Source organism: Chiloscyllium plagiosum, chromosome 12, assembly GCF_004010195.1.
Source record: "Chiloscyllium plagiosum isolate BGI_BamShark_2017 chromosome 12, ASM401019v2, whole genome shotgun sequence".
NCBI lineage: Eukaryota > Metazoa > Chordata > Chondrichthyes > Orectolobiformes > Hemiscylliidae > Chiloscyllium > Chiloscyllium plagiosum.
In genome coordinates, this window is record NC_057721.1 from 37,731,711 (window position 1) to 37,756,500 (window position 24,790).

A 24,790-nucleotide genomic window follows, 5' to 3' on the forward strand; every position below is an offset into this window, starting at 1 on the left:
TTACACTGAAAATCCCCTCCATTGCACCCACCACAGTGCTCCAGTATGTTTGAAGCCTACCACTGAAACCAGAGACAATGGGTAAGAGTGCCCATATAAACCTTGCACTTGGGACAAATTGAAGATACCCCTGGTTTAAATTTTGACTAATGATCTGGAGCCAAGTGGACTCTGTAGAGAATCTTCAATTGTAAAGCTTGGGACCTATTGAAAATGATACCTTCCTTGTGTTTTTCCAAATATCTTCCCATGCCTCTGAGGAGACCTCAACGCCTAGCTCTCTCTCCCACACCCTGCAGAGTCGATTGAACTCATCTGGGGTGGCACCTCCCAGCTGATGATATAAAGTGCTGACAGAAAGTGTACTCTTCACACTGAGCACCCTCCTCTCTATTTCGGATTTGTAGGGATCAGTCAAAAGTGTAATCTTTTTTTGAATAAAATCCCTAACTTGATAAAAACGAAAGAGGTCCCTGTTAGATAGCCCTTATTTCCATGCTAACTGATCAAAAGACATCATTGTATCTCCCTCAAATAAATTGCCCATGCAAGATACACCCCTAGCTGCCCAACACTTGAATCCTGAATCTATCATCCCTGGTTGAAAACCCAGCATACCCACTACAGGTGTAAGAAAAGATGTTTTACCAATATTGGCTTCCCTCTGCCAAATTGTCCTCCATGATTTAACAGTATTGATAACTATTGGGTTATGGCAATATTCTTTAACTGTCCTCATTTTGTCCAAAAACAGCAAACAGGAAGGGGACACTTTGCCTGAGAGGTTTCCATACCTAACCATATTGAAAGAGTGTCCCCATAAGCCCAAACACCCACATAAGATAAAAATGAGCTTAGTTGATAGTTTTAATTGTAATTTAAGTAACTTAATAAGGGGGCGTTTATGATGCCAAATAAAGGAGCTGAACCAGCTGTTCAGTCTCCTGAACGTTTGCTTATTGAAAATCAGGGGGAGCGTCTGTATAAGGTACAACAAACGGGGGAGAATATTCATCTTAAGAACATCTATTCGACCTAACCATGTGCCCTCCCATCTTTGAAGGTCTTGTTTGATTTTGTCGAATAATTGAACAAAATTAGTTTTAAACAACCGATCAAAACTGGAGTGATGAATAGGCCCAAACACATAAACCCCCCCTCTGTGACCACTTAAATAGGAATTGAGATTTGCCTTCAAGACCTAGCACCTTCATAAGACCACACATAGGCATAGCCTCTGATTTTGCAAAATTAATCTTGTACCCGGAAAAGGCACCAAACGAGCTGATGCATTGTATCAGGTGAGGCACTGCTGGATTTGACAAAAACAATGAGGACATTGTCTGTGTACAACAAAATCTTATGTAATTTTGACTCCACTCCTGGAGCTGATTTCTTGGGATCCCTACAAATGGCCTCCACCATTGGTTTGATCACCAAAGTAAAAAGCAGTAGTGAAAGGGGACAGCCCTGTCGGCTGCCCCTAAAAATGCTAAAACTGCTGGATCGTACCCCATTGGTGGTGACCATAGCAAGACGGTCACCGTAGAGAACCTTATAACAGTTCTTATAAAAGCTTCACCTAAGCCAAACCGCTCTGCAGTATAAAAAAGGTCCGGCAACTCAACCCGCTCAAATGCCTTATCTGCATCTAGAGAAATCACCAATCCCTGTATTGACTGTTGTTGACACGCTTGAATTACATTAAGCAGCCTCCTAACATTATTGGAGGATCTGCGGTCCTTTATGAAGCCTGTCTGGTCCTCTTTAACAATAGAAGGTAACATAGCTTCCAGCCATAACGCAAGAGTTTCAGAGAGGTTTTTGAAGTCAACATTTAAGAGTGAAATGGACCTGTACGAAGCACAGTCCTCCGGGACCTTCCCCTTTTTAAGAATAAATTAAATTTTAGCCTCTCTGAGATGGCAGGAGACAATCATGGTTGTATGAGTCATTGAACATGTTGAGCATCGGGCCTGACAATGTGCTTAAAAATTCCTTATAAAATTCGCCAGGAAGGACCATGCGCCTTTCAACTCTGAAGCTGCTTCACAGTTTCCTGCACCTCTTGCTCTGATAAGGGGGCATTGAGAAAAGACTCTTGTTCGGGGGTCCCACCCGGGAGCTCCAAATCCTTGAAAAGGGACTTCATCTTGGCCTGCCCCTCCTTACAACCCTCAGATTGCTATAATTCAGAGTAAAATCTCTGGAATGCCACATTCATCTTTTTGTAATCACATGTTAGGTTCCCAGACCCTTCCCTAATTGACGTAATGGCTTGAGGGGCACTCCTTTTCCTGGCAAAATACACTAGGTACACTTGCCTGGTTTGTCACCGTGCTCATATAATCTTTGTTTTGTGAAAGTAAGTTCCTTTTTTGCTGTATGTGTGAGCACGGAATTCAATGCAGGCCACAGCTCTGTAATCCTCAGTAGCTTGACCGACGAGGGTCTGTCAGAGTAAACCGTCTTGGCTGCCTTCAACCGTGCTTCGAGAAGACGTTGCCGCTTCCTACGGGCACAGTAGGAAATAACTAACCCCTGACATAGGCTTTGGCAGTTTCCCAAAGGATGGACAGGTTACTAACCAAGCCTGAATTAATGTCTAGGAACGCCCTAAATTCCTTTGAGAAGTACTGCACAAAGTTATTATCCGTAAGGATAAAGGGATCCATTCGCCACTGTCTCGGGCCCACTATATCGTCCTTAATCTGAGCCAACAGGTACACTGGAGCATGATTGCAGATGGTAATATTACCAATCGTACAAGATGCCACCAAGTCCAGGATTGCCATGGGGGTCAGAAAAAAATCAATCCTGGTGTAACATCTGTGTGGATTCGAAGAAAACATAAAATCCCTGCCTGTGGGGTGGAGACGCCTCCAGACGTGAACTAACCCGAACACCACACACAGATCCACTAATTGTTTAGTTTGTACAGAGGGTATCGGGGGGCCTTTGGGCAACCTGTCTACTGTGGGGTCCACAAGACAGTTAAAATCTCCCCCTATAATGATATCCTGGGACTCGAGACTGATCAGTTTAGAGAACACGTTTACCAGAAATATGAGGGGATGGACGGGAGAGCAGTAAATATTTAAAACACCATATTCTTCCCCGTTTATCAGGGCTTTGAGGATTACAAGTCTCCCACGTGCATCTAGTAACTTAAATGGAAGATTCCTCCTAACCAATATAGCCACTCACTACTTCTGGAACTAAAAGATGAATAGTAAATCTGATCAAAGCCATTCTGCTGTAATTTCAATTGCTCCCTACCATCCAAGTGTCTCCTGTAATAAATCAATATCCACCTTTTCCTCTCTAAGACTCAAGAAGTATGTTTTTCCTCCTAATTAGTGAGTAACTCTACCTTGATGTTCCAGGTACACCATTTAATCAAGTCATTAGCCATAACCTTCTGTCGTAACATTTAGATTCCAGAGAGGAGGAACTCAAATTTCAAATCGCTGAGCTTTAGTGTTGCAAGATCCATCGCACATAAAAACTACATAAACTAAAACCACTACAGTTAACAAACCTACAAAGCTATCAAAGACTATATACAACAACAATCAAAGAACAAACCAACATATAAAGTGCCAATGGCCCTGAACAGGGGAACTCACCCCCTGCCCAAAGGGAGCATCTAGACATCCCAAAGCCCAACTTCCCATCACACTGCCAGTATTTCAGCCAGTGCATTTAAATACCTAAACTGGGCATAAACTACCTGTAAGTAGGCATCTAGCCATCCCAGCCATTTTCTCTCCTCCTGAGTAGAGCAGCACTACAAACTCAAGCAGAAAAGAAAGAAATTACACCATGAAATAACAATGCGAACAAAGAAATTTTGAAATAGAAATTTAAGTATCACACCCATCCTTTGGTATAACTTAACACAGGAATTGAAAGTACACGTCCCAACCACTTCCAATTGGGACCAGATTATTAACAATTAAAAAAAAGACAAGAAAGCCCGGACCGGACTTCCTCTTTTCTTTTGAAGAAAAATAGAGACATACCCAAAGAACACTACTATTTGTACATGCTAAATTGTTCAGATTAAGTTAATTTGCCCACAAAGTCTCTTGCCTTCTCCGACGTGTCAAATAGATGTATAGGTCCATCTAAGGTGATCTGAAGCCCCGCCAGATACCTCAGAGAGTACTGGATCCCAAGCTCCCTAGTCTTTTCTTAATGCCGTCGTAGAATTTTCTTTTCTGGATCACCACCGCTGAGAAGTCCTGGAAGAACATGATCTTAGAGCCCTCGTAAACAAGGGCCTTTGGATCCTTCTCTTGGATTCTGGAAGGTTCCACAATTCTCTCCTTATCTCTATAGTGATGAAACCGCATCAAGACAGGACCCAGTAAGCCCTCTCAATCTTCAAGCTTCACATACCAGCCTCAAAGTTAAGGAATTTTGGCAACCAGTCCTCAATAAATTTCACCAGTCCCTCTCCTTGCTTATCCTCCAGCAGACCAACGATCTGAATATTTTTTCTCCACCCCCTGTTCTCGAGATCGACAACCTGGTCAAGCAAATAACGGGCCTGCATTTCCAGGGCCTCGATCCTATCTTTGGAGGAATTAGTATCACTGTGACCCTGCGTTCTACCTCATCTTTTCCAGGTTTCCCAGCTGCTGTTCATGCTTCTGCCGCATGATATAGATCGTGGCCAGCATCTCCTCTATCTGCTAGCCCAACATCTCGTGAGATTTCACGAGCTCCCTTACCAGGACCTGGTAGGAAATAGAGTCCGAGGATCTGCAGGCTGGGCCACGGGCCTGGCCTCTGACATACCTGCTCTCTTTTTTGGCATCCCTGGACAGCAACAACTGAGATAAGTTGCTCTCTGGCAGTTAAGTGTGACTCCACGACTTTTCCAGAGTCCCAGGATATCGCAGTGGTCCTGGTAGGGCAGGTTAAAACTTCATCCCACTTGCACTGTGGTGCGGACCTCTGCAACGTTATCTTCCTAGGTCACCGCCATCTTGGATCCCCTGTCCTGATTTTTTTATTGAAGGAAGTTTGAGACAGAGCTACAGAGCAGTCTGCTCAAAGCCAATAAAGTAAATAATGTATGAAGTCTTGTGTATTTTATTAAAGTTGAAACAATAGAAGCAGCCTGAATGGGTGGAGTCAAGCTCCCACAGAACCAGGATTTTTACTTTTAACTTTCTGCTGTTAAAGCTGGTTGTGGAAGCTCTTATTCCTCTCTCTGTTGCAGCTAAAAGCTGGGGTTCTCTTCCTGCTGCTGGAATTGCATGTGAGACAATCTGTTTTACTGAATTTGCCTTTGCCACAGATGTGTTTATGGGATGTTACTATATTGGAACAGTTAATTAGAAGTAATTAATAGCTATGTTATTTTGTTAAGCATTTAAGTAGAGTCACAATTAAGGCAATTCTTTATTTTTTATCTTGTCTGTATTTTAACTGTAGTGTAAAAATAGTGTGTTTTGCTTAAAATTAAGTAGTTTGACAAATCAAATTGCATCTGGAATGCAACACCTTATACTCAACCTATTCTCTAAGATTTCTTATTTTAAAGGTATCTTCTCAATATATTTTGTGGGGGTTAGGTCTGATCAACGACACTTTCATTGGGTGGTTGTGACTAAGTAAGATGCTTTGAGAAAACATCGACATGTATCACTTTTAATCATCATTATCATCGTAGGAACATTGGACAAGAAGAAAGTAATGTTGCTGTTTTTAAATTGTAAAAGGCCCATGCCAACAAATGAAACAATGTGTACAAGATTTTGCAGGAGCTGGTTGTTCTCTCAACAATAACCACAACTAGGATCTATATAGGGACTTTAAGATAATAAAACACCTCAAATTATTTGACAAGGTAGTTAGCTGCAGAAATAACAGTACCTGGATCTAATGATGTACTTGTGAAATGAGCTAGTATTATTGGGCAGTAGGATATAGGATAAGATAAAGATTTTATTCTCTGCTGCCTAGCAGTAATGTGACACACATGGCAGGCTTTGATTAAACAACTATAATGGGAGTGAGTTACAGACAATTTGAAGCCAAGGCGGTTGCTTCCATCAACCAGTGGAAACATCCAGTGAAAGAAAACTAAAGCAATGTGCTGGCCAGTGGAACAGCCCAGGCAACATCTTGGTGAATCTCCTCTGCATCTTATCTAACGCTATCACATTCTTTCTATGCTGTAGTGACTAGAACAGCACACAGTACTCCAGCTGTGGCCTAATTAGCATCTCATGCAATTCCAGCATAATCCCCCTGCTCTTGTATTCAGTGTCTCAGCTAACAAAACCAAGTACACCATAAGCCTTTATACGCACTTTATCTGCCTGGCCCACTACCTTCAGGGAACTGTGGACATGTACGCCAAACTCTTTCTGCTCCTCAATATTTTCCTTGGTCCTACAATTCACAATGTGATCCATTGCCTTGTTGGCCCTCTCCAGGTTCATTACCTCACTTTTTTTCAGATTGAAATCTATTTGCCATGGCTCTGTCCACCTGACAGGTCCTTTGATATTGTCCTGCAGTTTAAGACTAACTCCTCAGTAAGTAGCAACATACTAAAACAAAAGCTACTCACAAATCCAGAGCCCTTCCTTTTTAACTACTTACTATCTGAGCCCCAAGTCGATAAAAAATAACATGTTGTCCCAATAAGACACTTATTAAACGTTACATTAACTTAATCACAAGACCACACAGTCTCTGTCATCTTTGGTGTTTCACTCTTCCAACTACTGATCTCCCTGGGTCGTCTTCTTTCATTTTACTGCGAATATGTTTTACATGAAAAGGTACCTTTGGTAGAGAATGTTTCCTAATTTCTTTCAGAGCAAGATGTTTGATGGGTAGTTAGCTCTCTGGCTGTACAGCAGTTGCTTGCTGTTCGATGGCAGTTGCAGTCTGTCTAATTTTCAAAATGCTCGGGTTTATATACCCCCTATGACACATTAAATTCTTACAATTTGATTGGTTTCCAGTTGTCAAAACAATAAAATTTAAATTTCATTGGCTTCTGGTATCCTGGACATAATTTAAACTAATTGTTTAAATTTGAATTGTTGTTAAAACAACAACCAAAACTCAGGTATCCATTTAACAGCCAAGTGTTACATTTGGAACAGTCTGACCCTTAGCTGGCAGCTGTGGCTGTACTTTAAATTCAGAAAAGCATTTTCTAACTTAAAGTGACCAAATATGCTTTCGACTTTGAAACACTAGCCTAGCTTATCATTTTAAATCTAACTGAACTGTGGCCACTATCTCCAAAATGCGACCTGATTGCTAGTCCTTCACCCTGCCTGGGCTGTTTTCTGAATATTAGGTCCCGAACTGCCCTGACATTTGGTAGGTTCTCTACTGGTTAAATGATGGTTAAAGAAGTTCTTCTGGATGCAATTTGGTTCCTCTCTACCTTGCACATAAAACTATCCCAGATAATATTTAGATAATTAAAATTCCCTATCACAGCATCACTATTACAACATTTCTCTGCGATTTGATTACATATTTGATCCAGTATCTCTCCCTGAATATTTGGAAGCCTATAGTACACACCCAACACCTTGTTTGCCGTTTTGTGTTTCTACTAATATGTCCTCATTGAATTGAATTGAATTGAATTTATTGTCATGTGAACCGAAGCACAGTGAAAAGCTTTATCTTGAGAGCAATACAGGCAGGTCACATAGTTAAGTAGCATTGATAAGTAAATAATATGTAAACAGCAGCAAAAACAAAAACACAGGTACAGGCGAACGTTAAGATTTTGTGAGTCCATTCAGTATTCTAACAACAGTAGTGTGGAAACCATTTCAAATATGGCTGGTGCGTGTTCAGGCTTCAGTACCTTCTCCCTGATGGTTGAGGTTGTAGAAAAACATTGCCAGGTTGGGATGGATCTTTGAAAATGCTGGTGGCCTTTCCTTGACAACGAGCCTGGTAGATGGATTCTGTAGATGGGAGGTTGGCCTTTGTGATTGTCCGGGCCGAGTTCACCAGTCTCTGTAACCATCTCCGATCTTGAATGGTACAGTTGCCATACCAGGTAGTGATACATCCAGACAGAATACTCTCGATGGCGCACCTATACAGGTTGGCAAGGGTATTCACCGTCATGCCAAATTTCCTCAGCTGCCTCTTCCAAGATAACACCCCTCTTCACTGTAATTATTTCCTTAATCAATATTGTAACCATGCCCTGTTATATTCTGTCTGAATACCCTATATCAAAGAATGTTGAGCTGCCAATCCTGCCCATCTTTCAGACAGGTTTCAATCATAGCTATGATATCATGTTCCAACATGACTATCTGTGCCTTCAAGTTCATTAATTTTAAGGAATATTCTGTGAGATCTGAAACTGCTGAACATAATGAGAATCAGTTGAAACTGCTTCATAAACAAGTGGAGTCAGTGAGAGTTGGAAAATAGATTGTAAAAATTGCACCACATTAGCATTGTGGAATGTAGTGAAAACCCTGACTGACAGATCACAGGCTTCAAGTCAGAGAACCAAGCCAAAACTATAGCACTGGTGACCATATCTTAAAAAGGATAAAAATTCAATTTTAACAGCACACTGAGCAGACGCTGCAGTCCAGATCAGAGGGTTGTGTTATTACATGTGGCGACTGTATGGCAGCACAAAAAAAGAAACGGTAAAGCAGTTTCAACCATATTCAGGTGTACACTGTGTGCACTGAGGTGCACCTCTGCCCTACACCTTTTACACTTCTGCCTGATAAAACCTGGCTATCAATGCCCTCTTTGCCCTCTCCGTGCTTCATGATCCCTTATTCCAAAACTCGGATTTCCCTTCTCAGGGCATCCATGATGAGAGTTCTGCCTGCAGACCTCCCATCACCCAAAACTGAGCTTTGGCACTGTCGGGAGGGTTGGAAACGCTGGCCAGTTAGATTAGCTAGGAATTCCTGAGTGATGGCCACACTCCCCACAATTAGGCAATGTAGCCCACTGGTAGCATGTTTCTTCCTGGTCTATCAGCTCACCATTGACTTGCCTTTCATTTGGACAGGCAGTCCAACCTCCAATCCTTAATTTGCTGCCCACTATCCAATCATGACATTGTAAGCAGTCTCAGAAAACTCTCTAAAATGCCCAGTTTTGAGTTTGTTTTCATCCTTCCATGTAAACAAACCCTCAGGTCATGTAATTGTAGGAATCCCATGGCTCTTATAAACTTTCATGTAATTTATCCAAACTTCAAATGTCCCTTCCAGTATTAGAAGTTTTCCTGTGCTGTTCAGCCTTGCTCTGACTCCCATCCACATAAATAGGGTCTGGTACTGAATGAAAAACATGAATCTCAAAAATATCTATTTGATTTTTCATGCACATTGTTGGTAGCAATGGTAAACTATTAAAGCACTGTTGAATAAGTCTGAAGATTTTCTTCCTGCACTGTGAAATTGCAGTTCTTTACCATTGCACCATTAGAACATCGATGGGCAGGAAGCTCTAAGTGGTGTTTCCGATCCCATCCAGAAAAAAAATACATCAATGGCTGCTGTCCAGTATTTTCAGAGTAATGTTCAACAAGATACATTTGCACTGTTTTGTTTGAATGCCATTGCAAAGAGAAACAACATTTTTATACAGTATGGGAAAAGCATGCTGATTGGTTGGCAAGTGGACATTGATAGAGGTGCTGGAGGATGCACCAGTTAAATGACAATTGACAATTAACTTTTAACCCTGTTTAAATTTAAATCAGGCAGGTTAACTCTGGTCAACATACTGTCCTGCTGAAAGAATTAGAAAATGTCTTTGATTAGTTGAAATAGGCACTGTATGCATATGTGTTCAATCTCTCTGCAAAGAACAAAGTCATTTGTCTTGATATATCTAGTTATACTGCTATATCAAAACTTCATAGAGCACTATGTATTCCATGGAGTACTAATCCTTTAACTTAGAGTAGGATTGTTTCTTTTTTTTTGATAAGATTTTTAAATCATCATGGATGTATGCATCACTAACTGGACAAACATTTATTTCCCATCCTTTATTTCCCTTGAAAAGGTGTTGGTAAGCTACCTTCTTGAACTGCTGTAGTCCAGTTGGTGTAGGTAGACCCATGGTGGTGTTAGGAAGGAATTCCAGGATTTTGTCACAGCAACAGCACAGGAACAGTGATATCATTCCAGATCAGGATGGTAGTTGGCTTGGAGAGCAATTTGCAAGTGGTGGTATTTAAATAGAAGTATTTAATTTCCAAGATCCCAATAATTGGTAAGATACTTGCCACCTTTTTTTTCCTTCAAATATACAATGTAATTTATGCTGTGCAATTTGTAGAACAGTAAAAGGATTATCAGTTAGGGAACATACTTCTTTCAAAAGTCTTATTTAGGAGAAGATGCAGGAAACTTTGTTCCACAAGTCTTTCGATGTCGATACTTCCTATAAAAAGCCTTGCTCAGTAACAAAACAATTTATTGCTATTTTCTCACAATGTTGTTGCTTATCAGCCTGAAAAGAAAACTAACTGGTCAAAATAACATCAAGTTTTCTGTGGAAGTTGATGTCAATTCCATTGCATGGCAACGTGATGATTCATTGCACTCACTTATCAACCATCAAACACATCGGGACTTATTACATTGTCATGATGCAAGACTGTACAAAGGGACCTGATGTTAGCCAATGATGATGTACAAATGACATTTGCAAATGTTCTTTTTTATATTGCCGAGGAACATATTTTATCTTCTTGGCAGATAATGCTGGAGCATTACTGAATCTACAAATTGAGCAATATTTAAAACCTGAAGAAGAATCAATGAAAAGAAAAAAAGGTATTGATTTTGGTATGACAGATGAGAAAGACACAGATGCTGCAGAGTGTGAAGGAAATGTCTTTTAGGATCAAGTAAAATAGCATGTGTTGGTCTATTCTACAACTCTACTGTCCAATAAATCAACAAAAAGATAAAGAGCCAACATTCTTCACCAGAGAAAATACAATGGGCTGCTAGTTCACATCTTGGCTTTGCATTTCAGAACCAGATCTGACTAGTACTTTCCGTCATCATTCAAATGCTGCTGTCAAATTTTAGAGTGAACATTATTTGAAATTTTTCAGCCTAAATCTTCTTATACTGTTTTATGTAGAGTCACTTTATTTAAATAATATATTTATTCACAGAATGTGCTACTGGCTAGACTAGGATTTATTGCCCATTCCCAATTGCCCTTGAAGGTGGTGGTGATGTCATCTTCTTTGAACTCCTACAGTCCATGAGGACAATATACTCACAGTATGTTTTGAAAGCAGTTTCAGGATTTTGATCCAACAAAAATTAAGGAACATTGATGGAATTCTGAATCAGGGTGGTGTATGTCTTATAGGAAATTTGTGCTTGTGTTTCTGGTCATCTGCTTCTATATTTTTCTTCCAAGTGGTAGAGGTTAAGGGTGTTGTCAAAGCAGCCTTGGAGACTTGCCGCACCGCTTCATGTAGATGGTACATACTGCTGCCACTGTATGTCAGTGCTGAAGGGATGGAATGTTGGAGGTGATAAATGGGGTGCCAACCATGGAGGCTTCATTGTCCCAGATCCCAGAGTGTTGTTAAAGTTACACTCATTCAGGCAAGTGGAAGGTGTTCCATAATAATCCTGTCTCAGGCCTTATAGACTGGTTTTGAGGAGTCAGAAGGTGGAATCATACATCATCTCAGTAATTAAAAATCTAGAAGGTCAGTGAACTCATACTTCCCAGCCTTTAGCCTATTCTTGCAGTGATAATATTTATATGGCTGGTTCAGTTCAGTTAATGGTCAATGGTAAACTGGAGCTGTTGATTTTGGAGCATTCAGTGATGATAAAATGCCATTGAATGTCAAAGAGTGATGACGATATTGTTAATGAACTAATTGTTGAAAAGACTTAGATAGAACATAAAAACTGTCTTAACCAGTTGAGTTAAATGATGTACTTCTCCTGTAAAATTCTACCTGCTTCAGTTTGGACAGTCAGAGTTCCTTAGTATTTTATATTCATTTCTCTTTCAAGATATTATTTTCTCCTTCCTTGTTGTTAACCTGTGCCATGTGATTTAAGAGACACAATGAGTTTCTCAGATTCAGAGAAACCTGTGGGTGGCATGGTGGCACAGTGGTTAGCACTGCTGCCTCACAGCGCCAGAGACCTGGGTTCAATTCCCGCCTCAGGCGACTGACTGTGTGGAGTTTGTACATTCTCCCTGTGTCTGCGTGGATTTCCTCTGGGTGCTCCGGTTTCCTCCCACAGTCCAAAGATGTGCAGGTCAGGTGAATTGGCCATGCTAAATTGCCCGTAGTGTTAGGTAAGAGGTAGATGTGTAGAGGTATGGGTGGGTTGCGCTTCGGCGGGGCGGTGTGGACTTGTTGGGCCGAAGGGCCTGTTTCCAAACTGTAAGTAATCTAAAAACCTCACAACTATACTATCGCACATGAATTTGTTGTTTCCCAGTTCTACAGAGAAAGGATGAAAATAAGAGTAGATCCTGCCTTTTGTCAGCCAGCAATATTGGAGTGATATCTTTGTCGATGAGGAATCTGCCAAGGGAGAAGCAAGTTATTATGTTAATAACTACTAGAAAAGATCTCTAGATGCAAAATATTTGAGATGCGTTTTGTTTGATCACTATTCTGTGTAATGTGGCCAAAACAATGAATGCAAATGCATAAAGAGAAGAGAGACTTGGCATTGTAGGATCACTGAATCCCCAGGAAATGAGCATGTGTTTTGTCTAAGCAATGTGAGTGCAGATTAAGTTAATTGTACCTTGTAGTTAATGATTCACCTATTAGTCATTTAGTTTATAACCTGTATACTTTGAGAGCAGTCAGTGGTAATTAAATCACTCAGTTTGCTGGCAAATAAATATTTGAACTTTTTATAGTTGCTTAATGGTTATTTCCAATTATTATGACTTTTAAAATGAAATCATACATTATCTGAGTAATTAAAAATTTTACAAATAACTAATACTAAAATTCAACATTACCTCACTGTTGGGATGATATGAAAAAGTAGTGCATACAAAAGAAGGTCTTATGATGCAGGAGTAACATCCCTGTCTGTACGCCAAAACCTCTGGGTTCAGGTTCCATATGAGAACCTGATGGCCAAGGCTGGCATATTCATAATAAGGTCAAATAGATTTAACATCAACTTGGAAACCTTTCTGATACATTACAGTGGCAATTGATAAGACTGGGAGAGATTTCTGGTCATTCATGTGATAGGAAGAAATTGGAGTCTTTATCACTACTATCCATTCCTTCAGGCTACAACATGCATAGAAGCATAGAAAATAGTAGCAGGGGTAGGCTATTCAGCCCTTCAAGCCTGTCCCACTATGATCATGGTTGATTATCCAATGTCGTACCTAGTTCCCATTTTCTCCCCATATCCTTTGATCCCTTTAGCACCAAAAAACAATATCTAGCTGGGGAGGCAATGGCCGAGTGGTATTTTTGCTAAACAATTAATATAGAGACCCAGGTAATGTTCTGGGGACCCAAGTTTGAATCCCATTGTTGCAGATGGTGGAATTCAAATTCAATAAATATTTAGGATTAACGTCTAATAATGACCATGAAACCACTGCTAATTGTCAGTAAAACCCATCTGGTTCACTAGTGTCCTTTAGGGAAAGGAAATTGCTATCCTTATCTGATCTGGGATGCGTGTGACTCCGGATCCACAGCATTGTGGTTGATTCTTAAATTGGGAGCCCAATTAGGGATAGGCAATAAGTGTTGGCTTAGTCAGTAATGTCCACAAATGAACAAAAAAAAGGCATCCTTCTTGAATACATTCAATATTTTAGTCTTAACCTCATTCTGTGTCAGAGAATTCCACAGATTAACCACTCTATGGCTAAGAAATTTCTCCTTATCTCAGTCCTCACTGGCCTATCCCATATCCTTAAACTGTGATCCTGGTTCTTGACTTCCTGGTTATTGGGAACATCCTTCCTGTACTTACTCTGTCTAGTCTTTTTAGAATTTTATAGGTTACTATGAAATCCCCCTTTATTCTTCTAAACTCCAGTGAATGCTGTCCTAACCGATCCAGTCTTTCTTTATGTATCAGTCCTACCAACCCAGAAACCACTCTGGTAAACCTTCAATGCATTCCCTTTGGAGCAAGAACATCTGACCTCAGATAAGAAGACCAAAACGACACACAATACTCCAGGTATGGTCTTACCAAGGCCCTATACAATTGCAGCAAGACATCGTTTCTCTAAAATTGGAATCCTCACACTCTGAAGGCCATGAGATAATTTGCCATCTTCTCCGCACATGGAATCTGCATGTGTGTTTTCAGCGATTGACATAAAGGACACCCAGGTCTTATTGCACTTCCCAATTTCCCAATCTGTGACCATTCAGATAATAATCTGCCTTTTGCAATCAAAGTGGATAACCTCACATTTGTTACACTTCATCTGCCATGCCTTTGCCCACTCACTAGACTTGTCCAAATCGCACAAGCATTTCTGCACCCTACCCTCAGTACTTACCCACTTTTGTGTCTTAGTAACTTGGAGATATTCCATTTACTTACCTTGTCTAAGTCATTAATACAGCCATTCATCCATTTCCACAAGGGTTCCATTCCTGAGAACCCCCACAAATGATAAAATTTGCAAGTGCAGAGCTCATTTAAAAGTGCATTAAAAAGCCTGAATATGTGAGTTTTGCCTCGAGATGTTGAAGTTTATTGTTACTTGTTTTATGGTACAGATAGGCGAATTTGTGATTTTACAGAAACAGAGGATTGCGAATAGCTGGAGTCCAAGCACTGGGCCCTACGATAGCCTGTTAGTCACTGGCTGCCATGTCTTATTCTAAGACTTATTTATTCCAGCTGTTTGTTTTCTGTCTGTCAATCCGGTTCTCTGTCCATGTCAGTACATAACACCAAATCCCATACACTTCATTTGCAACTATGAGCCATTGAAGGGGGGCAGATTATTTGGATGGTTGGCGTAAGGAAAGTTCAATGCCTGCCGAGGATTCAGATTCTGCCTCCTTACTGTGGTGGAGATCAGAGTGCTGTGGGTTAGACCTGATTTGGTCAGAGAACTCAAGAAGGAGAAAATATGCGGACAAGAATTGTACTAGTGTTGTCTTATTTACATTGACCAAGTTGACTCTGAGCTGAGAAACTAACTACATTCCTTCTTAACTTCAGAAATGAGGGTTTTGCAGGGAAAGTCTATTGTTAGACACATTGTTTATTAAAGAGAGTTTTTAATTGGTGGCTATTATTTGATAAATTTCAATGTTTAGCATTTTTAATTGGAACAGGAGGACAACCCTACACATTGACGCGAATATCTAGTTTCTAAGAGGGCACGAGATGCACAGATAACGTGTTCATAACTACTTTATTAAATTATTCTGTATACAGCAATGTTTGTATTTCATTCAAGAAGTGTGACATCTTGTGGTGTAGTTATATTGATTAAAATGAGGTATTCAAATTTCTCTTCCAATTTTAATAGCCATAACAAGACCATAAAACCATGCTCAATAGAAATCAATTTTATTTTGGTCATGAGAAAATTCCATCCAGACATCTTTTGATGTTTAAATATCTGCTATTTATTTCTTAGATTATTTTAAAACTGAAAATAATTATCGTAGAGTGATAACTAATTTAGCAGGTCAGAGGGTCTATTCTACTTGGGATTTTAGGCCACTGCTAACAAAGGGCATTTAAGACAGTACTAGAAACTGCCAGAAATTAGGTTTCTGCACTTGTTTCGACCTGGACGCACAAATTGTTTCGCTGCTAATTGGTATTTGTAGTGTATAAGCACTAACAGACTCAAGCTTTCTTAACCAGAGACCGATGGATGCGATTTAGAATTGACTCAATTAAGTGGAAAGTGTTTTGCATTTTCTAGAGCTGGAGGATACAGCAGCGCTCCTCTGGTTGTACAGAGCAACTGTGAGCTGTTCACCCTCACCACCCAGAGACACCACATCCTCCTCTCTCCCCACCACCATACACACAACTTTATAGCAGCTTCCACTAACTTCCTTGACCTTATAAGGCTAAAAGATGCAGATTATGAGAGGTGAGCTATGTCAAGGCATTTATTGGCATCCATAACTTGCTTGACTTATTCTAATGAAACTATAGACAACTTAGACTTAAGAGCAGAAGTTATCTCTGCTGGTGAGCCATTGCAACACACCATGAGAGTAGCAATTTGTTTGCAGCACCAAATTGATTAGACTCAAAAGAGTCTCCAACCAGTAGACCATGATATTACATCCTATTCCGTAAGAGATAATCACATAGTCTACCAGCTGTTGTTCTTCAAAGTGACAATTTTTGTTTTGCTGCAAGGATGGAGATTTTCCAATATGCCTAAATAAGATGTTTATTGAGTAACCTATGTTTCTTTATCGTCATGATACATTTGTATATAAAGCCGAGTTTTGTATGTCTGCTCCAGCCTGATAAAATTTAAACCCTTCTACATTAAATCATTTTAGCACAACTGGTCACAATATAGTTCACCAGCATTAATTAATCATATGACTTCAAGGCTGTAGAAATGTTTAAAAAACTCAATTTGGTTGAGAGGCTGGTCAGTTTCTTGACACAATGAACAGGGCAAAAAAAAAACCTGGTTTGATATTTGTCAGATTTTTTTAATCTCAAGAAATGTCCAAATCATCATTGCCACCTTTCATGTTGTGCCTTTATCCGTCACATGGTTATCAGAGATGAATAATCAGCAGTGACCATGGATCAGCAGCAACTGCGCTATGTTAGTCATACTGTTTGTGCAGAGCAACCTCAGCATTCAAAAGAAATGAACAATGATGAGGATGAAACACTCCCATAAGCTGTTGTATCTAAAAACAAGGACACCAAATTCTTGTCTCACTCAGTCGGTGTTAGCAATTTTTTTTAAAAAATCAGGTTGGTCATATGTTTACAATTTCATGTCTGGAAGCGAATAGAAGCATAACGTACATTTGATTACTATCAGTCAATGAGACTGCTCAAAAGGCACATGTACTTTTTTATTCTATAAAACTTATTATTTCTGCATTACTCTAAGCCATTGGTTCATTTTAAAATACTTTGAGGTCAAAGAATAATTATTTGAAAACTGACAACTCTACATTTCCCCAAAGCATTAAAGTTTACTATTGTTCATCATCCCATTTCAAATCTGTGGCATTTCTAAAGTGCAAACTCCATTATTGGGTAAATGCTTTAGCTCTATAACATAAGCCTTTTTTGAGTTGATGTCCACTATTGTTCTCTCCAATTTCCCAAATATACTAGGGACAAAATGGCTGTCATATTCCAAGTCTTCTCTTCCTTTTTTGCTTTGTTCTTTTCATGATACCATTAGCATAAGCATCACTCATGCACCCACCCGTACCTCCTGTACCCTGTGCAAATAATCAATTATCACACATGAATATTAACATGTTGCACAATATTTGACCATTGGACATCGTAGGAGAACCACAAGGTACTTTCAGCACACACATGCACTTTTTAATAGAATTAATTAGTAGTGACCAGGAACCTGTTCAGTTTGAGGGCATTGGGCCAATTTAGATAACATCAGTGCTCTCCCTTTTGAGATCACCCAAGTCAACATGGAAAGGGTTCAAATGTGAAATATTCCTGATATGCATGGATCAGTACATGTCTTGCACATTTAGTAAGTGCTAAACTGCAAAGTCATTGACAATTTTTTTAACGGTGCATTTTCTATGTAAAGCCACATTATTAAATGATGATAGAGGACTCTATGGTTTTCTCAGGCTTTTATTTCCCTTGCTTTAATCTTGCCATTTTATGAGTTACTGAGAGGACACTCTGGTTTATTACAGGAAGTTAAAGAATGAGCTCATCAAAATCCGAGGTTCTTCGATAAATCGAAGAAAGCAGCAAATCAGTGACCGAGTCTGTAAACGATGTCAGAAGACGCTTGGCCTAATCTTCTTCAGAGGAGACCTGTGCCAGACATGCAATGACCGCGTGTGTACGGAATGTAGAATTATTGCCAATGATGGGACCTGGAAGTGCACTGTGTGCGCTAAAGTTGCGTATGTATTTGATTTTAAAGCAAGTAATAATCAGGAAAATAAGCCAAATAATTCTATAATGCTGTTTATGTTCAGGACATTTTGTGACATTGCCTTATTCACAGATACAGGTAATCATAATCAGATGAAACGTTGCTATCCCTGTCACAGTGTGCCTCCTGTGAACACTCACGTATGAATATGTACTGAGTTGTATCTTGTATGTGTTATCATCAAAATGACTATCATTATATACAATATGTAGAAATTAATGACAGAATCGTTAAAGCTCAAACGAAACGTAAAAGCCACTTTAATTGTAGATGCTTATTTTATATCTGTATGGGAAAAACACAAAAGAGCGTATTTTTCATCTTTAAATTGTTAAGTGCCATGAATTCAATTTATGTTTGTCTGTCACATTATTGCATATTTCCATCATTACAACACATGTTCACAAAAAATAAAATATTGCCTGCAAAACACATAATATCTACCAATTTAATGGAAACAAAAATAAATAAGTTTGTACTGGTCACTAATTAGACGTAGCCAAGCCTTAGTTTTCAGCTGTTTGAGATGATACAGTCAGCCGTGTAGAGCTTTTAAGTCTAATTTAATACTTTTAAATGCAATGATTGCACACACAATTAACCACAAAAACAGTTTTACTATTTGATATTTATTGTTCTGCATCTTCAAAATACAGAAAGAAATATAATATAAATTCAATTTCACTGAGACATCGCTTTTATAATATTCTGTCAGTATTATTTTCCAGGAAGTACAAAAACAAATGTTCCAATTGAATTTATTGTCATGTGTATCAAGGCACAGTGAAAGGCTTTGTCTTGCGAGCAATACAAGCAGATCACAGAGTTTAGTAGCATAGATAAGTAAATAATAGGTAAACAGCGTCAAAAACCACAACATACGTACAGGCGAATGCTAAGAGTTTGTGAGTCCTTTCAGTATTCTACCAACAGTAGGGTAGAAACCGTTTTGAAACTGGCTAGTGCATGTATTCAGGCTTCTGTACCTTCTCCCTGATGGTAGAGGTTGTAGAAAAGCATTGTCAGGGTGGGATGGATCTTTGAGAATGCTTGTGGCCTTTCCTTGACAGCGGGTCTGGTAGATGGATTCTATAGATGGGAGGTTGGCCTTTGTGATTGTCCGGGCCGAGTTCATCACTCTCTGTAACCATCTTCGATCTTGAATGGTACAGTTGCCATTATCAGATAGTGATGCATCCATACAGAATGCTCTCGATGGCACACCTATAAAACTTGGCAAAGGTATTCGCCATCACGTTAACTTTTCTCATTTGCCTGAGGAAGAAGAGACGTTGTTGGGCCTTTGTAACCAGTGCATCCACATGGAGAGTCCAAGAAAGTTTGTTGTTGATGACCACTCCCAGGAGCTTGACACACTCCACTCGTTCCACCTCTGTGCCGTTAATGTGGACCACACCACCAAGTGACGTCACCAACTCAAGGAAACTTAAACCCATAAATTAAAAGCGGGCCATACCGCCAATGCTTCATCCGGAAGCTCACTGATGATGTTACCTAATATGGTGATGAAACGTCTGAAGCCAGATCTTCCAGCTCATCAAGCAAACCTACATCCATGGTCTATAGTCCCAATCTACTCAATCCCTCTTCACCTCCTCAGTTCTTGAGCATGTCTACTAAACATTTGTTGCACTACCTCCAAGGCTATTATATCCTTCCACCGGCAAGGAAACAAACCCTGCTCAGCACTCAAGGTGTGTTATCATCAAAGCCCAACCTAATTTTAGTAAGGCTTCTTTATTATTAAAATAATTTGATGAGGTTATCAAAGCAAGAGTTTACCTTTGAAATCCATGTTGACTTAATTATAACTATTTCGTAATGTTTTTGGTTTCTTGATGTTTTTCAATTTATTACTTAGTTAGAATTACATTGGTGTTCCTACTGCTGATATTATGTTGTCTAGCTGGTTTCTAGCTTGCTGGATATACGCCATCTCCCTTCTTAAATATCAATATAATCAACACTAATCTAAGGCATTGCACTTTTTTTCTAACAGGATATTACATGATAGTAAGGTTCTTGGATGTTTTTCCTAGATATTTTAACCCATGTACAAGAAATCTCATGTACCAGGGTTAATTAGGTTTTGTTTCCTTTCTCTGTTCATTGAAATCACCTTTCAATGTTACCACCATTTGATCCATCTCCCTGATTTTTAAAAAAATTTAGTCATGCAACAAGGAGGTTGCTGACTGGGCCAACTTTTATTGCCCTTGACCTGAGGCTTGCCAGGCCAATTCAAGGGGCAGTTAATAGTCAGCCACGTTGCGGTGGGCCTGGAGTCACATTTAGGCCAAACCAGGTAAGGACAATAGGTTTTTTTCCTTTTGATTGGGTTTTTGCAGATCCACCACTTCTCACTTGTATTGATTTTGGGATTTTTTTTTGGGCTACCTCTCTGAATTTGCTTAATGAGTAAGCTGGGTGTCCATTGTATCTCTTGGCGATTGCTCTATTGAGTTCAATTATGCTGTGAGGGATAGTAGGAGATATAGTAGGACAATGGACAATGGCTACACAGTCACTAATGGACTAGAATTTTATTAAATTCAAATGGAACCATCTGACAGGGTGGGATCCAAACATTGTCCCTAGAACATGAGGATTACTAGTCTGGTGAGATTATGACACCACAGAGACGCCCCATCTGAAGCAAAATAACTATTTTATATTTCTGCTATTTTGTAATCACTGGATATATCCTAATAGTTCCAAGTGACACAGTTCTAACCCTGATTTTCCATTTTTTTTGGTTATCTAGCTATACAACATTTATGTTGTTTTATGTTTTTCAATAACAGAAGTTCATTGTTCCTCATTACCTTCTTAACTACTTTTTTTAACTTCATTCCTAATCTCTTCATGTTCTCCTTGTTAATGCTCATGCTGACAACTTTTTCTATATCTATCCTTTTCCTTGCCATTAGACAGATGGTTACATTTGAATTTAATAAAATTCTAGTCTATTAGTGACTGTGTAGCCATTGTCCATTGTCCATTGTCCTACTACATCTCCTACTATTGTCACAGCATAATTGAACTCAATAGAGCAATCACCAAGAGATACAACGGACACCCAGCTTACTCATTGCTCCCTTTTCAAAAACAAAGTCTGTATGTAGGTATCACCAGCATTTATTGCCCATCCATGATTGCCCTGAGAAAATGCTGGGGACCTGCCTTCTTGAACAGCCAGTGTTTGTGTGATGCAGTGCGAAAAGGAAGTGAGTTCTCAGATTTTGAATGTGACAGTAAAGCACAGTAGTGTAGTTCCTTGTGAGGATGATGCATGGCATGGAGGGGTACATTTCAATTAGTGGTGCTTTTGAGTATCTGTTGTCCTTGTCCTTCAAGGTGATAGAGCATTTGGATGATACAGTCAAAGAAAGCTTGACGAGATGCTGCAGTGTATCTAGGAGATTGGACATTCACATTGCCACTTTGTGTCAGTGGTGAAGCCAGTTAATGTTAAAAAACGGTGGACCAAATGACAATTATGTAGGCTGCTTTCTACTGGATGGTGTCAAGTGTCTTGAATGTTTTAGATGGATGAGCAATCCATCATGCTCCTAACTTGTGCTTTTTAGGTGATGAGATTTTGGGAAATCAGGAGGTATGTTACTCACTGCAGGTCTCCCAGCCATTGACCTGCTTTTTAACTGCCATGTTTAAATGGCTGGTCCGATTCAGTTTCTGGTCAATGATGCTGATAGTAAGGGATTCAGCAATGGTAATGTAAATGAATGTCAAGTGGCAATGATTAGATTCTTTCTTGCTGGAAATGGTCCTAGTGTGGCATAAATGCTATTAACAACTTATCAGCTCAAGGCTAGATATTTTCCAGGTTGTGCTGCATGTGGACATGGACTGCTTCGGTATCTTAGGAGGTGCGAATGGTGTTGAACATTGTGCAATCTTCCACAACTCTCCCAATTTCTGATCCTATGATGGAGGGAACGATATTGAGGAATAGCTGACGGTGGATAAGCCTAGATCACTACCCTGAGGAACTCATGCAGAGACATCATGATGTTCTTTTTTATTCATGCTATCTCATTGGTGTTCAGTTTTTTTCTTAATTTTTAAGCAGCTTTATTTCCTGAGTTCCATTGAACCTCATTTTGAATGTTTCCCATTACTGTTTGGCTTCATTGTGTGATAATATTGTGATCTATTTTATTTTTACAATTCCATTCTTAGTTTCTCAACAAACTGCTTTCCCAAATCCATTGTCCTGTACTTTGTCATATTTATGCCTTTCTTCATTATCCTAAACCATGCTATTAATATGGAGAGCGTATGTAGCTCAGTTGACTAGATGATTAGAGAGTGGTGCAGAATAAAGCCAGTAGCATGGGATTCAATCCTTGTACTGTACCAGCTATGTGTAGGGTAAGGTCAGGAGTGTTTCCTCCTGACCTTACCCTATGCCGGCAAGTGGTTACCTTTAAGCTGTACATTACCAGTTGAGTCTATCTAGACCAATAAGTGGATGTTAGACTTCTTACATATTGAATTGGAACAGAGTCCTGTACATAATCACAGGAAATCAATTCTCTTAATTTTTTACCTGCCTCTCCGACCAATTACTTTTGGGTTAGTTGAACTCCTCCTGATACTTTGCTACTTCCTTCACCCCTCTTCTGTTACAAGGTTAGTGGATCAATCTTTTTACAATCTCATCTCCATTTACCTGCTCAGCCATGGTGTTTTAGTATGCATTTTGGTTGTCCACTGCATTCTCTTTCTCATTGTTCTCTTAAGCAATAAATATATATATCTGTTGGAAAAACAACAGTATCTGTAGGACCACCCCTTCACCCTGTCCTAAGTTCCATATTGCTGACTCCCTGACGATAACACCTTTTATCTGTACTGACATGGACCAATGATTTCCTCTGAATAAACTGGGCAGAGATTTCTCTCCCTCCCTTTTATTTTAATGTGTATCTGTCTCTCATTCCAGCTCATGAAAGAGTTGAGTGACTCTAACCAGAGTGAGTTCCTGTGTCTGAGAGAATCCAGGACAATCTCACTGTACACAACATCTCATATCCTCCATTCCCAACATATACTTTGTCCATCTAATTCTAAACTCATTTATTTAATTGTACTTTGATAATCTGGTTAAAACTAAGTAAATAGCTTCTGTTTTTAAAAATACTCATGCGTTGTGTTCAACCAGGTTTAATGTTAGTTTTTCATTATTCAGAACATTGCTGTTTTTTTACAGTTAAGCTTTTAAAAACCTGGAAAATAATTTTAATATTTTGCTTAGTTTTCTCCAGGTCCACCATTTCTCACTTGCACTGATTTGAGGATTTCTTTTTGGGCTATCTCTCTGAATTTGTCTAATGAATAAGATAGGTGTCCTTTGTATCTCCTGGCTATTGCTCTGTTGAATTCAATTATGCCATGAGGCACAGTAGGAGGTGCAACAGCAGAGGTTGACCGATAGAAAAAGTGGGAACAAAAGCAGTTTATAAAGGGGCTATGATGTTTCGGTATTCGAGAGGTGAAACATTATCTCAATCAAATCCATTTAGGAAAATCGTAAATATTGTGCGGATTTTTAAAAAATAACTCTTATGAAGTAGGAGAGTGAACTGTCTTTAACTTTCTGTAAATTTGTACCATGAGGTAACAGTGTGAAAACATTGCACTGAAGTTCATATCCACTATCAAGAGGGTCAGTGATAAAAGCAACATTTTGCACAAACAATTTATTTCTAAGGTGTGTGTATTTGCACTTTTGAAAAGGTATTCTGAAACTAGAAAGACTAATGTTTGATGCAGGTAATGGACAAGAGTTGAGAGAAAGAAAGAAAATAAGGGACAGACAAGGGAAGCAGTGGGTAAGAGAATAAAAGGGAGCAGTCAAAGAAAAGAGATTGAGATGGTAGAGAAGAGAAGGCAGAGCGAGAGAGGAGGGAATACTGTCAGGATGACTCCATTATTATACTGTCATCACGAGGTCAGGAGGCAATGTTTTAACCATTACTCCAGGAGCATAGTCAAAAGTCATACTAAACGTATAGTACATTATCAGTGGCTGCAGCTCTGATGAGTTGTTATAGCATCCAGAGCTGAATTAAGAATTCTTTGCTCTTTTGCTGTTTCTTTCTCTTAACAATATTATTTATTTTATGCCATTGTTTTATTGGCAATGAAGTGAAAGGTATAATTTTACTTTAGCCCTTCAAGAGAAAATAGCAATCATTAAAAAATGAGTTCAGTTTTCCATTGTCGTCTTTTATATAATAATTCTGCAAATATGCACAATATATAGATTATTCAAAAAGATTTTTGGACAATTAATATCAAATAAACTGAACTTACAAATGAATTTAATGTAGAAAAGTGAAGTATAAAACTGAGTGTTAGGGTACATGATCTACAGAACATGTCTACATAAAAATAATGAGTAGGAATTGGTTGCTTGGAAACATGATTAACAATTACTAATGCCTTTTAATGACTAATGCATTACAGCTCATTGGGTAAGATTTAATCTGTTCATTGCAGTATTTTAATAATCTCCTAATAGAAGGAAGTACTGAATTCCAATTCCAATTCCAAACAGAAATCCTACTGCTGAGAGAAACATTTA

At 39.2% G+C, this 24,790-nt stretch overlaps 1 protein-coding gene across 5 annotated transcripts in view; it reads left to right on the forward strand.

The window, feature by feature from the left end:
• The window catches only part of sytl5 (synaptotagmin-like 5), a 190,509-nt gene that overhangs the window by 108,790 nt on the left and 56,929 nt on the right, over positions 1-24,790 (forward strand). For all 5 annotated transcript variants that reach the window (XM_043700827.1, XM_043700824.1, XM_043700828.1 and 2 more), the window contains exon 3: positions 17,909-18,124. In XM_043700827.1, coding sequence (XP_043556762.1) covers positions 17,909-18,124 — 216 coding nt within the window. The remainder of the gene's footprint in view (positions 1-17,908; positions 18,125-24,790) is intronic.